Here is a 12974-nt window from a genome sequence, read left to right on the forward strand (position 1 = left end):
ATAATTTATAGACTGCAAATGGGGGTAAATTGAGCCGCCTTGGGATAAGTGGGGGATGATGTCCTGTGATGGTGCTGGTAAGTAAAAGTTTAATTCATGGAATGAGGGTGTGGTATATTGTATATCTTAGATGTATGCCTACATTCAGATATACAGTATATTTATTTTGTTCAATATCATTCACCCTTCCATTTCATGACCAGTTGTCTGGGACAGGGAGGGATGTTGTTTTGATGTGCCAACAAGTTTTCTGCATTTGAGGCCAATAAGTCCATAAAACTAGTCCACAAGTTCAAACTCCATGGCATCAGATAAGACCTTATGTTCCTCTGCTACTCTATCATAGCCTCTTTTAAAACCAGGTACTTTTCCTTTTTGCCAATGTACATCTTCAGTGTCATTCAGTCTATTTGTTCATCCCTTGCTGCTCCTTAAATGGACTCCTTCCCTTCACTCACTTCCTATGCTGCTCTCTCTAGAACCTCAAGGGAGGCTAGACCCCTGCTTGTTTTATGTTTGTATACACAGGGCATAATGTCTGCTCTGTAAAAAAAAAAGCACTTTGAGTTCATATGCATGACACATTGCAAAAATACTATGCATAAAACTGACTATCTAACAGTGGAGGCTGCTGAGGGAACGGCTCATAATGGCCTGAACGTAGCAAATGGAATGGCATCAAACACCTGGAAACCATGTATTTGATACCATTCCAGTTATGCGGCTCCAGTCATTACCACAAGCCCGTTCTCCACAATTAAGGTGCCACCAACCTCCTGTGCTATCTAATCATCGTTTGTATGGGGTATGGTGGCCATTGGCTCAACTTACCCCAAGGCAAACATTTTGACTATATTAGCCCACACAGCTACAAGGATGCACTTTCATGCTGATATGAAGCCCTCTTCCTAAATATTTGGTCACATGATTCATTTTGTGCATGGTTTCCTAGAAACTAGGCGGCTCAACTTACCCCACTCTCCCCTACTCCACAAACAAAGTCAAAGGCTCTGTCGAATCAATGGAGAAATTTCAGACAGTCACACAAAGGAACGCCAAACCCTGGTCGCGCACTGGCCACCATCCGAGCACGTCCCAGAGGGGGGGAAAGTTGAAATGCAAGTCCCACTTTTTAGCCCCCGCAAATGAATTAATAATCCCCCCCCCCAACCTCTTTCTCCCACCATGCACTTTGTGTTGCCAGTGTGGAAAGATAACTACATTGTGGTCCCGACACTTTCATGTTGAAATTGGACACCGGGCCGTAACAGGCCTCCTTACTGTGTTTGTCCCAGATGGGCCATCTGTGGTGGCGGTGGCCATAGCAGGCACGTTCCCTCCTCATTCTGGGTGAACTTCGAGGTGCAACCAAGCCAGCCTCTTTGAAGTGAAGCGCTGCTTTGTGTCCACCTCTGGAATTATGAGGCTAGGAGGACAAAAGGCATGGCATGGGCGACAACCAATATGATTCCAGCGCACTACACTGTCCACCTGTATGCAAATGAGATCCTCGGCCCAGCCAGTGAGAGGAGAAGCAACTGGAGAAGCCTGGTAAACGTAGTATGTTGGCGCCAACCCCAAGAGGAACCCGTTGGCTCAGGGGTGAAGTTTCCTCTAGGATCAGCTTCCCTGCCCCTCCCCAAATCCTAACCTTAACCATTAGTGTGGGAAATGCAAAACCGATCCCAGATCAGTGTCTGGGGAAAGTTCACCCTAAACCGGGGATCATCAATTAGATTCAGGGGGACAATTTTTTTTGTGGGCAGGGGGCTGGAACATAATTACAAATAATTTGTAGACTGTAAAATGACCGCAAGAAGCCAAAACATATATATTTGACGAAAACATAATTTCAAACCTTGCTTACATTTGTATATGATCACATACACCAGACAGTTAATAACTTACATCACCCTGTTCACGAAAGTGGATCACTCCTGCAGTTTCCATATTTCCTTTGACATCCATAAAGGGAAGTGAATAAGTGCAGGGAGACTATATATTATTGTGACGCAAGTGTTCGTCATAGAGAAGGGCTGAATGCATGTCTTATAGCATCTCAAAATGCCCCTATCTGTGTGGACAATATCATATAAGCGTCTGTCGTTTAGACAGACCTATTTATCCAAGGTGTGAATAAGCATTTCACACCTTATACAGACGTGAATAAGCATTTTTGTATGTCCCAAAAAAGACAAAAGTACAAAATAAAATCACCAGTTGGGGAACCCTGCCCTACATCAAAAACTCATTGGAGTGAGATGAGGCAGTTTAGGATTCAGTTCTGTTTCTGAATACATTGCAGGAAGTTAAAATGTTACCCGTCTTATTCTTTAAATCCTGATTCGGATATATTTTCATGTTCCATGTGGATTTAAAATGATATGGATTTTGTTGGATTGACAATTCTTCACATTGGATCAAAATACCTGCTCCATGCTTTTACTATCTAGAAAATCCAACAATTTTGTATTTTTTTGTTGTATTTTTCACCCCTTTTTTCCTCCCCAATTTCGTGGTATCCAATTGGTAGTAGTTAGTCTTGTCTCATCGCTGCAACTCTCGTACGGGCTCGGGAGAGGCGAAGGTCAAGAGCCATGCGTCCTCCGAAACACAACCCAACCAAGCCGCACTGCTTCTTGACACAATGCCCATCCAACCCGGAAGCCAGCTGCACCAATGTGTCGGAGGAAACACTGTACACCTGGCGACCGTGTCAGCGTGCACTGCGCCCGGCCCGCCACAGGAGTCGCTAATGCGCGATGAGACAAGGATATCCCTGCCGGCCAAACCCTCCCTAACCCGGACGATGCTGGGCCAATTATGCGCCTCCCCATGGGCCTCCCGGTCGCGGCCGGCTGCGACAGAGCCTGGGCTCGAACTCAGAATCTCTAGTGGCACAGCTAGCACTGCCATAGACCACTGCCACACTCGGGAGGCCAAAATCCAACAAATTCTTTCTTCTTAATTTTGGTGTGCCACAAAAAGATTTGAGCAATAGTTGCACTAAAATTAGAGACTACCATGACTGCCTGTATTCCAGAGCACAGATATTATCTTCTCCGCTGCCCAGGGTTCAAATGGTGTTTGTTTACTTTTTAAATGCTTTGAGCTTTGATTCAGCCTGCCTGGAGTGCCAGACGAGCAGGGTTGCACTCTTGGCACTATTTCCCTGGTTCAATCATGCCAGCCAAGTTCAATCAAGCTCAGCTTACGTATTTGAAAGAAAACAAATACTATTTCACTACTGTCTGATACCGAACACAATATACCAGATGGATACCCACTTTTATTACAAATGCTGATATGGTGTCGGACCAGAACCAACTGCAAGCTACCAACCTATATCCCTCTTTAACACTGACATCATGTTTGATGACAAGGATTACCTGGCTTCTGATTTAGAATCTGGCAGAGCTTGGTTGACCTCGCGACCCCTATCTGGTACCTGGGGGTCTGTCATGCTTATCCCCTGCTGTGACGGCTCGTGGGCCCAAGTAAACCGTGCCTCACGCTTCCTGTGCCCGTCCTAGTTAGGGTGATCACATTTAAAATACCCAAATGCTGGACAATAGGATGATTTTGTGGAACAGTGTAGTTTACATCTTTGGCAGAAGATCTCAACAACGATTGTAGAAGTGTTTAACATCACCAGTACCACATTCTTATGATATACTGTACATTGCCTTCAGAAAGTATTCACACCTCTTGACCTTTTACACATTTATTGCGTTATAGCCTGAATGTTAAGTGAATTAATTGAGACTGTGTCACAGGCCTACACACAATACTCCATAATGTGAAATTAGATTTTTTTTGTTATGCATTTTTACAAATTAATTAAAAATGAAAAGCTGAAATGTCTTGAGTCAATAAGTATTCAACACCTTAATTATGGCAAGCGAAAATAAGTTCATGAGTAAAGATTTGCTTAACAAGTCACATAACTTGATTGGACATCCTTCACTTTGTGTGCAATAATAGCGTTTGATATTTGAATGACTAACTCATCTCTGTACCCTACACATACAATTATCTGTAAGGTCCCTCAGTCGAGCAGTGAATTTCAAACACCGACTCAACAACAGAGACCAGAGAGGTTTTCGAATGCCTAGCAAAGAAGGTCACCTATTGGTAGATGGGTTAATAAAAAAGCAGACATTGAGCATGGTGAAGTTATTAATTACACTTTGGAGGGTGTATCAATACACCCAGTCACTACAAAGATACAGGCGTCCTTCCTAACTTAGTTGCCAGAGAGGAAGGAAACCACTTAGGGATTTCGCCATGAGGCAAATTTTGTATTTATTTTAATTTTACATTTATTTAACCAGGTAGGCCAGTTGAGAACAAGTTCTCATTTACAACTGCATCCTGGCCAAGATAAAGCAAAGCAGTGCGACAAAAAACAACAACACAGAGTTACACGTGGAATAAACAAAAGTACAGTCAATAACACAATAGAAAAATATATATACAGTGTGTGCAATGGTGACTTTAAAACGGTTGTAGAGATTAATGAGAACATTGTCATTTAGGTTAGTATTGTGGAGTAACTACAGAGTGAAAAGAAGGAAGCTTGTACAGAATGAAAAATATTCCAAAACGTGCAACTTGTTTGCAATAAGGCACTAAAATTTGGCAAAGAAATTTACTTTATGTCCTGACTACAAAGCGTTATGTTTGAGGCAAATCCAACACATCACGGAGTACCACTCTTCATATTTTCAAGCATGGTGGTAGCTGCATCATGTTATGTGTGCTTGTCATCAGCAAGGACAAGGGAGTTTTTTTAAATAAAAAGAAACGGAATAGAACGAAGCACCGGCACAATCTTAGAGGAAAACTTGGTTCAGTCTGCTTTCCAACAGACACTAGGAGCCAAAGTTACATTTCAGCAGGACAATAACCTAAAACACAAAGCCAAATATACACTGGAGTTGCTTACCAAGATGACATTGAAAGTTCTTCAGTGGCCTAGTTACAGTTTTGACTTAAATTGGCAAAGAAATCTATGGCAAAACCTGAAAATGGCTGCTTAGCAATGATCAACAACCAACTTGACAGAGCTTAAAGATTTTGTGAATTCAGGCTGTAACACAACAAAATGTGAAATAAGTCAAGGGGTATAAATACTTTTTGAAGGCATTGTATATCTTGTCATAAGCGCAACGTGATTGCAAAAGAGACAATTATCTTCAAATGAATGTGAAATTTGAGTGAAATATAGGACAGAATAACTTAGTGGTGTTTTAATGTTGATAAAATGTGGGATGGTTTTGTTGGGGGACACATGACAAATGCCCAAAATGCGTGACTGTCCCGCACAATCTGGGACATGTGGTCACCCTAGTCCTATTATGGAGGAAGCGAGGGAAAGGAGGAGGGTGCATGGAAAAAAAGCATTCACTTATCATGGGATCCTGGGCCAAAGAGGTCTGTATGGTAATAAAGTATAGGACCTGCAAACTCAGATGCTGCAACACTTCCCGCTAGGAAAAAACTGGTTGAATCAACATTGTTTCCATTTCATTTCAACCCCCAAACATCTTTGTGATGACATTGAGTCAACCTGAAAAACTGATTTGATTTGCAAAAAAGTAATCAATTTAATGGCATTTTGTGGGTTTTTTCACCCAACTTTTAACCTAAATTCAATGAAACTGTGAAATGTTTTTTTGATTTCACATTGAATTCATGTTAGTTGAAAACTCAACCAAATGTAAATCAAAATGAATGTTGAACTGACGTCAGTGCCCAGTGGGTTCCCTTTACCATGCATTGGTTATTGGTTTTTGTGAAGTCTTTATCTAGGCATTTTTATGCAAAGTGATTTGTCGATTTGTTTCCACATAGTCCAACTGTAATGTAGTCAATTTCAAACACACCCATTATTTCAGCTCTGTTCTTCTGCATGCCTCCATGAACCATTTTTGAACTTCAGAGAGGATGTGAGGGTTCGCGACCGATTCAAAACAAAGTCAAGAGGAAGACGGGAGTAGTCGTCGCTTTTAGATCGTCGCGGGATAGGATATCCTACGTGAGCAAATGTATTTTTCTGATTTCAGGGAGGCAGCCAAAACATACCTAAGCAGTTTATTTCACTCTGTTCTCAGTCCTAGGGCTTTAGGCTCAAATAGTTAATTTGCAGAATGTATATTCTTGCCCTCTGGAAACCCTTTTTGGCCAAAAATTAGGACCTTAGCAGTGTTAGGTTGAGAGAAACTGGGACCAAAATTATACATAGCACACATATGTTACAGTGCCTTGCGAAAGTATTCGGCCCCCTTGAACTTTGCGACCTTTTGCCACATTTCAGGCTTCAAACATAAAGATATAAAACTGTATTTTTTTGTGAAGAATCAACAACAAGTGGGACACAATCATGAAGTGGAACAACATTTATTGGATATTTCAAACTTTTTAACAAATCAAAAACTGAAAAATTGGGCAAGCAAAATTATTCAGCCCCTTTACTTTCAGTGCAGTGGGACACAATCTGAACTCCCTCTCTCCAGAAGTTCAGTGAGGATCTCTGAATGATCCAATGTTGACCTAAATGACTAATGATGATAAATACAATCCACCTGTGTATAATCAAGTCTCCGTATAAATGCACCTGCACTGTGATAGTCTCAGAGGTCCGTTAAAAGCGCAGAGAGCATCATGAAGAACAAGGAACACACCAGGCAGGTCCGAGATACTGTTGTGAAGAAGTTTAAAGCCGGATTTGGATACAAAAAGATTTCCCAACCTTTAAACATCCCAAGGAGCACTGTGCAAGCGATAATATTGAAATGGAAGGAGTATCAGACCACTGCAAATCTACCAAGACCTGGCCGTCCCTCTAAACTTTCAGCTCATACAAGGAGAAGACTGATCAGAGATGCAGCCAAGAGGCCCATGATCACTCTGGATGAACTGCAGAGATCTACAGCTGAGGTGGGAGACTCTGTCCATAGGACAACAATCAGTCGTATATTGCACAAATCTGGCCTTTATGGAAGAGTGACAAGAAGAAAGCCATTTCTTAAAGATATCCATAAAAAGTGTAGTTTAAAGTTTGCCACAAGCCACCTGGGAGACACACCAAACATGTGGAAGAAGGTACTCTGGTCAGATGAAACCAAAATTGAACCTTTTGGCAACAATGCAAAACGTTATGTTTGGCATAAAAGCAACACAGCTCATCACCCTGAAAACACCATCCCCACTGTATGGTGGTGGCAGCATCATGGTTTGGGCCTGCTTTTCTTCAGCAGGGACAGGGAAGATGGTTAAAATTGATGGGAAGATGGATGGAGCCAAATACAGGACCATTCTGGAAGAAAACCTGATGGAGTCTGCAAAAGACCTGAGACTGGGACGGAGATTTGTCTTCCAACAAGACAATGATCCAAAACATAAAGCAAAATCTACAATGGAATGGTTCAAAAATAAACATATCCAGGTGTTAGAATGGCCAAGTCAAAGTCCAGACCTGAATCCAATCGAGAATCTGTGGAAAGAACTGAAAACTGCTGTTTACAAATGCTCTCCATCCAACCTCACTGAGCTCGAGCTGTTTTGCAAGGAGGAATGGGAAAAAATGTCAGTCTCTCGATGTGCAAAACTGATAGAGACATACCCCAAGCGACTTACAGCTGTAATCGCAGCAAAAGGTGGCGCTACAAAATATTAACTTAAGGGGGCTGAATAATTTTACACGCCCAATTTTTCAGTTTTTGATTTGTTAAAAAAGTTTGAAATATCCAATAAATGTCGTTCCACTTCATGATTGTGTCCCACTTGTTGTTGATTCTTCACAAAAAAATACAGTTTTATATCTTTATGTTTGAAGCCTGAAATGTGGCAAAAGGTCGCAAAGTTCAAGGGGGCCGAATACTTTCGCAAGGCACTGTATTTGGTACCAGCCCACATACAGTATGTCATGACCACATATAATGTTAGATTTTCATTGATAATTTTCATTCACTTACTCTTCAATGTAAAATATTTTTTTCTCCCAAGCAATATTTGCCGGTATGTTCAGCCTATTATTTAATTCCATTATTTTACGTTTAGATTTGTGTGTATTGTTATGAATTGTTAGATACTACTGCACTGTTGGAGCTAGGAACACAAGAATTTTGCTACACCCGCAATAACATCTGCTAAATATGTGTATGTGACCTATAAAACTTCATTTGATTTTATTACTTGCCGAAAAATGACTGTTGGTGGATCCGGTTGTGTGTTCCACATAATGGAAGAATCATGTACGTTCTATACATTAAGTTTATATCTAGGGAAAGGGGTATGACTGACCAGCAGACCCTTGTTGAATTAACTAATGAGTTAGTGTCAGGGTTATAAATTGGCTTGACATCCCTTTAGTCACTCCCTTCTATCCGTGACATCTTACTAGATGAGCCCAAAAGTCAACCAAATCCACCTGGACCAGAAAGCCTATTCTCTCTTAGTCTGAGAATCTGAGAATGCTTTGCTCTATTCCATTTCAGCCCCATGCTACGCTTAACAAACATTAAATTGTCTGCTATGTAGTGCGTTGGCAACCATATTTAAAAATGCCTAAGGGGTTCTTGGGTATGAGCATTGTAAAATAGCTGAATATTTTTCTTCAACTCAGTGGCCTTGTAGTTAGTGTTTGGCCTGACATTGGAAGGTTGGGAGTTCCAACCCCAGTTGAGTTATACTAAAGACTAAAAATGGAACCTGATGCCTCTGCTCAGCACTCAGAATTAAGGAGACGGATTAGGGGTAAGGCCCTGCGACAGACTTGCGTCCTGTCCAGGGGATGTACTTGTACATCAAGATGCCTCATACTACAGAAACAGAATTGGAACACAGGACTTATCTGAAAAGACTGGTAAATGGGATATAAAAAACCTTGCTTTCACCTTGCTTTCCAGTCACATGTAGAACAGAAATCACTGTAAGGGAGGAAGGAAGGTAGGATGAATCATATCCAGTACTGGAACTGGCCTCAATCTTAGACCCCTTTAGAGCAAAGCATGGAACAGGCCCCATCCAGCAGTAACCACTAGTCCCTGCCCCCTATATAGGCACTTGGTGTCATCTGAAAGTAATTGAATGTATACATTGGCTTAAGAATATCAGTAGCATAACGTTGGTATTCCATTGACATTGTAAAGCGCCTCAGAGTAGGAGTACTTTAGGATCAGGTCCCCCCTGTCCATGTAATCATATACATGGGTGGGTTGACAACGTCACCAACGTGTGCCTCACCAACAATTTCACAACCGCCCCCCCCCCGCCCTCTTTCCTCAATGATTAAAGATAAAAGAGAGTCGAAGCAAGAGGTCATACATTCAGGCAGGGGTGCTCTCTCAACTCTCAAAGGAAGAACCCATGAAAAATGGATGAGGAGAGAAATCCACTTTACCCCCAACCCTAACCCTGGGAGGGAAGTCTACAAACCCCCACAGTGCCCAACACCCCTCCTCCTCCAGCCCCCACCCCACCCCAACCTCATAATCCTATTCTTCACCACTGCCCCCCACCCACCTCATCTACACACACTTCTACCAGTGAGCCAATGCTGCTGCTGGGGCTATCTGGGCACTTATTTGCATCCCTATCTGATGACATGATGCCGCTGGACTGGTGAAAGGAGAGGGTCGTGCCCGGCGGGTGGGGGGGAAGCCTTGTCTGGCACACACACAGCCTTTGTCAATCGTCTTCACGTTCATACACACATGTGCATGCAAACACACACTATCTCTCACTCTCACACACACTCCAGGCTCCCTTTGAGGTGCTCGATAAGATGCTTGTGTGACTGAAAGCAGACTGATGGTGGGGTGTTAAGAAACTTGTGCTATGACTCCTCCGTAGGAAGTGGTCACCTAAAAGGATGTCAGGATTTCTCAAGCTATGAGTGGATTGTTTGGCAAAGTGCCAGAACAAGCAATGGATGTCAATTACGTTTGCTGAAGGAGGGCCTTTATTGCTTATTTCCTGTCAGACAAAAAATTAGAGGCTTTCCTTATTAAGTAACTCAATATCACGAAGTCACAAGTAACACACAGTATACTGCAAAAATTGAAGCACATTATCCACACTGGCAGCCTAATGCGCCGATATACAGAAGAGGGCGCTCTCAACTACATTAATTCAGCAAAGCCCACCGTCTGTGTGGGTCAATTTCTGCTGTGATAAATCGATAACCTCGTTATTTTAAGCTATTTTAAAAACTATAGGTAAAGCCCATGCTTAGAGTAAAGTTAAATCAATGTTGTGGGCTATTTGCCGAAAATGTTAATTCACACAGAAGACATTCATTCGACATTTGAAAAGGGAACTTAGATTCACAACAATTAGTCTAGTGCAAACAAATTGCATATTGCCGGTTGTAAATTGGCTGTGAGCGGCGGAATTAAGACGTAGGCCAACCCTGATAATACAATTGCAAACCTACAGCCAAAACCACGGTGGGCATATTATCCTGTATTTGGATATATTTCTCAAATGTTGTATTTAAATATATTTCTCAAATGTTGTATTTAAATAACCTGTAACCTGATAGACATAGCCTATTACACACAATGTCCAATAGGTCTGTCTATGCGGTTTCTCAGATCTCATTTACCCAAGCCATGTAATTCAAGGTTTTTGGAAATACTCCGCCCCCAGTGCCTTTGGTTGGCTCAGGGACGGCTCTTGCCAATTGCAAGAATTCGGATTTGTGAGTGGTTTGTTGAACTGCCAATCAAAAATACATCCTCAGGCGTGCTGTAGCTGGGAAACATATCAGTTGCTGTGGAGTGATTTGACGGAGGTTCTTGTGGCTGGACCATCACAACGCTGCGTCGGCTGCTTGCTACACACGCATGTAGGCTAATATTTCGGTGAATTTTGGAAATATACGGAGGAAAAAAGCACGCTGTGAATTTTGCATGTCAGGAGCGGAGAACTGTGTCGCCGGTCAACGGCTCTTTTCCGTTTTGGATCGTTTTTTCCCTATGACATACTAATTATTCGCAGGCATGTGGAATTGTACAAGGATTACGAATTGCCTCTCAATACTGTGCCTCCTATTGACGATATGGACGGAGGTAAGAGGGCTGTTGTCAAATATTACGCCAAATAAATGTTGATTTATAAACAATCGTTGTCAAAAGTTAGTGGGCGTGGGCCTATTTATTTACCTTTTTCTTATTCAGATATTAATCGATAATTAAATTACGCAGCCGTCAATTGAATCATGTGATCATGCATTGTAACCATGACGAGGTTGAAGTGTGAGGAATTGTTACACTCCATTTTGCTCTCATGCACTTGTCATTTGGCTATATTTTAAATAGCCTAACGTTACATGTTAAGTTTCATTGCAGTTAATGGTTTCTAACGACATTAGCAAAGGATCCTCATGCATAGGCTACTACACAGATGCACTACTAGCCAATGCATTTTCTTGGAAAGAAGGGCCTATTTTTTTTTTTTTTGTAGGTTAATGACAGAACATGTTGTGCCAAAGGTAGGCTACATGAGTAAACAACACATTGTAATATTATTGACCCAATTATCCCCCAACTGTTAATTACTTGGTAAACAAGCTTATCAAACTCGGGGGATACTAACGTTATAAGGACACAACTGACGCATAAACCGACTAGCCAAAACGTAAAACGGAGCTTTACTTTAAACCTGACCTTAACTCTAACCTATTCTGAAATTAAATATCGGTTTGGGCGTCAGGCGTGTCCTCGTAGCCTTTCCATCAAATTCCCGGTGGTCGCGTGCACCACTATCGGTTTACGCACGCATATAGTAAACCGACCTAACAAATAATTTTCAGTAATTATTTTCTATTTTAATGTTATTTTTAGGTGTCCAAGTGCTCTGGCTATTTTGAGCTGCAACTGATTACCGTTCAGAATGTGAACGGTGAGTTGTCGGACGGGGAATGCTGCGACGGCACAAGGAACTCACAGGATCTGCGCTGTAGCCGGGACGAGTGTGATACTTACTTAAAAATTTGCTTAAAGGAGTACCAAACCGAGGTCACAACCACTGGCTCTTGCACCTACGGAGTTGGATCTACACACGTTCTTGGTGGAAATATTTTTTCTTTTAAGAATACGAAGAATAACCAAAACAAAATCAACGATGCTGGCAAGGTTCTCATCTCTTTTCAGTACGCATGGCCGGTAAGTGTACATCTTTCCTAATCAATCCACCACCATTAAATGTTTTAATAAGCCATAGTGTATTTTAGGATAATCCAATGTTTTATTGTATCTTTGTCAGTGCCATACACAGTAGTATATGTCACTATCAGGCACTGGATAGGGTTCGTGTTGACGGGCTCCATAATTTCCAAGGTAGCGTTTGCCACCGAAATACTAGAGTTTATACGATTGTCATTCTAGAGTCATGATGCATTCGTGTAATTTTGGGGTGACTGCTGTAGCTCCCTGTTGATTTTCTAGACCCGAATCCCCTTGGGTCCACGTCACAGCAGTAACCTCAATTGCAACGGCACTACACAAGGCTAGTGTCCCCTTCGATTATTATGTGGGTTCGTTATTCGGAGCGTCCGAGTGCACTAGTTTGGCGAGCTCTTATTAAAACGAAATTACAGCTGCCTACACGCAAGCGAGGCAGTGCATATAAGGTGACGTTCTTGATCCCGCTCTCTTTGCATAGAGCTCACGCAGCTTCCCCTGCTGTCTGAGTGGGTGGCAGGTGGCACCTTGGGCGCAATTGCGTGTGCCTCACCGTGTCTGTCTGTGTGCATACGGATTAGGCAAGTGCATACTTATTTTCACCACTATGATAAGAAAACAGTTGTATTTGAATGTAATGTAAAGGTGTATAGAGAATAGCAGTCTCAAATGAGACTGCGTTATCAGTAGGCCAATGCCCCCGGCACATTTTATTAATTGGAAAATTAGGTTAAGATTAGCATCCCTTACAAAACACAACTTAATCTATTAAAAAAAGGGCAA

At 42.0% G+C, this 12974-nt stretch overlaps 1 protein-coding gene across 2 annotated transcripts in view; it reads left to right on the plus strand.

Moving 5' to 3' along the window:
• Window positions 1–10756: 10756 nt before the first annotated feature.
• The window catches only part of jag2b (jagged canonical Notch ligand 2b), a 104959-nt gene continuing 102741 nt past the window's right edge, over window positions 10757–12974 (plus strand). For both annotated transcript variants that reach the window (XM_024420559.2, XM_024420561.2), the window contains exons 1-2: window positions 10757–11078; window positions 11853–12173. In XM_024420559.2, the coding sequence (XP_024276327.1) occupies window positions 11010–11078; window positions 11853–12173 (390 nt within the window). In that variant the 5' untranslated portion in view covers window positions 10757–11009. The remainder of the gene's footprint in view (window positions 11079–11852; window positions 12174–12974) is intronic.

This window comes from Oncorhynchus tshawytscha, linkage group LG05 (assembly GCF_018296145.1).
Source record: "Oncorhynchus tshawytscha isolate Ot180627B linkage group LG05, Otsh_v2.0, whole genome shotgun sequence".
In the NCBI taxonomy this organism is placed as follows: domain Eukaryota; kingdom Metazoa; phylum Chordata; class Actinopteri; order Salmoniformes; family Salmonidae; genus Oncorhynchus; species Oncorhynchus tshawytscha.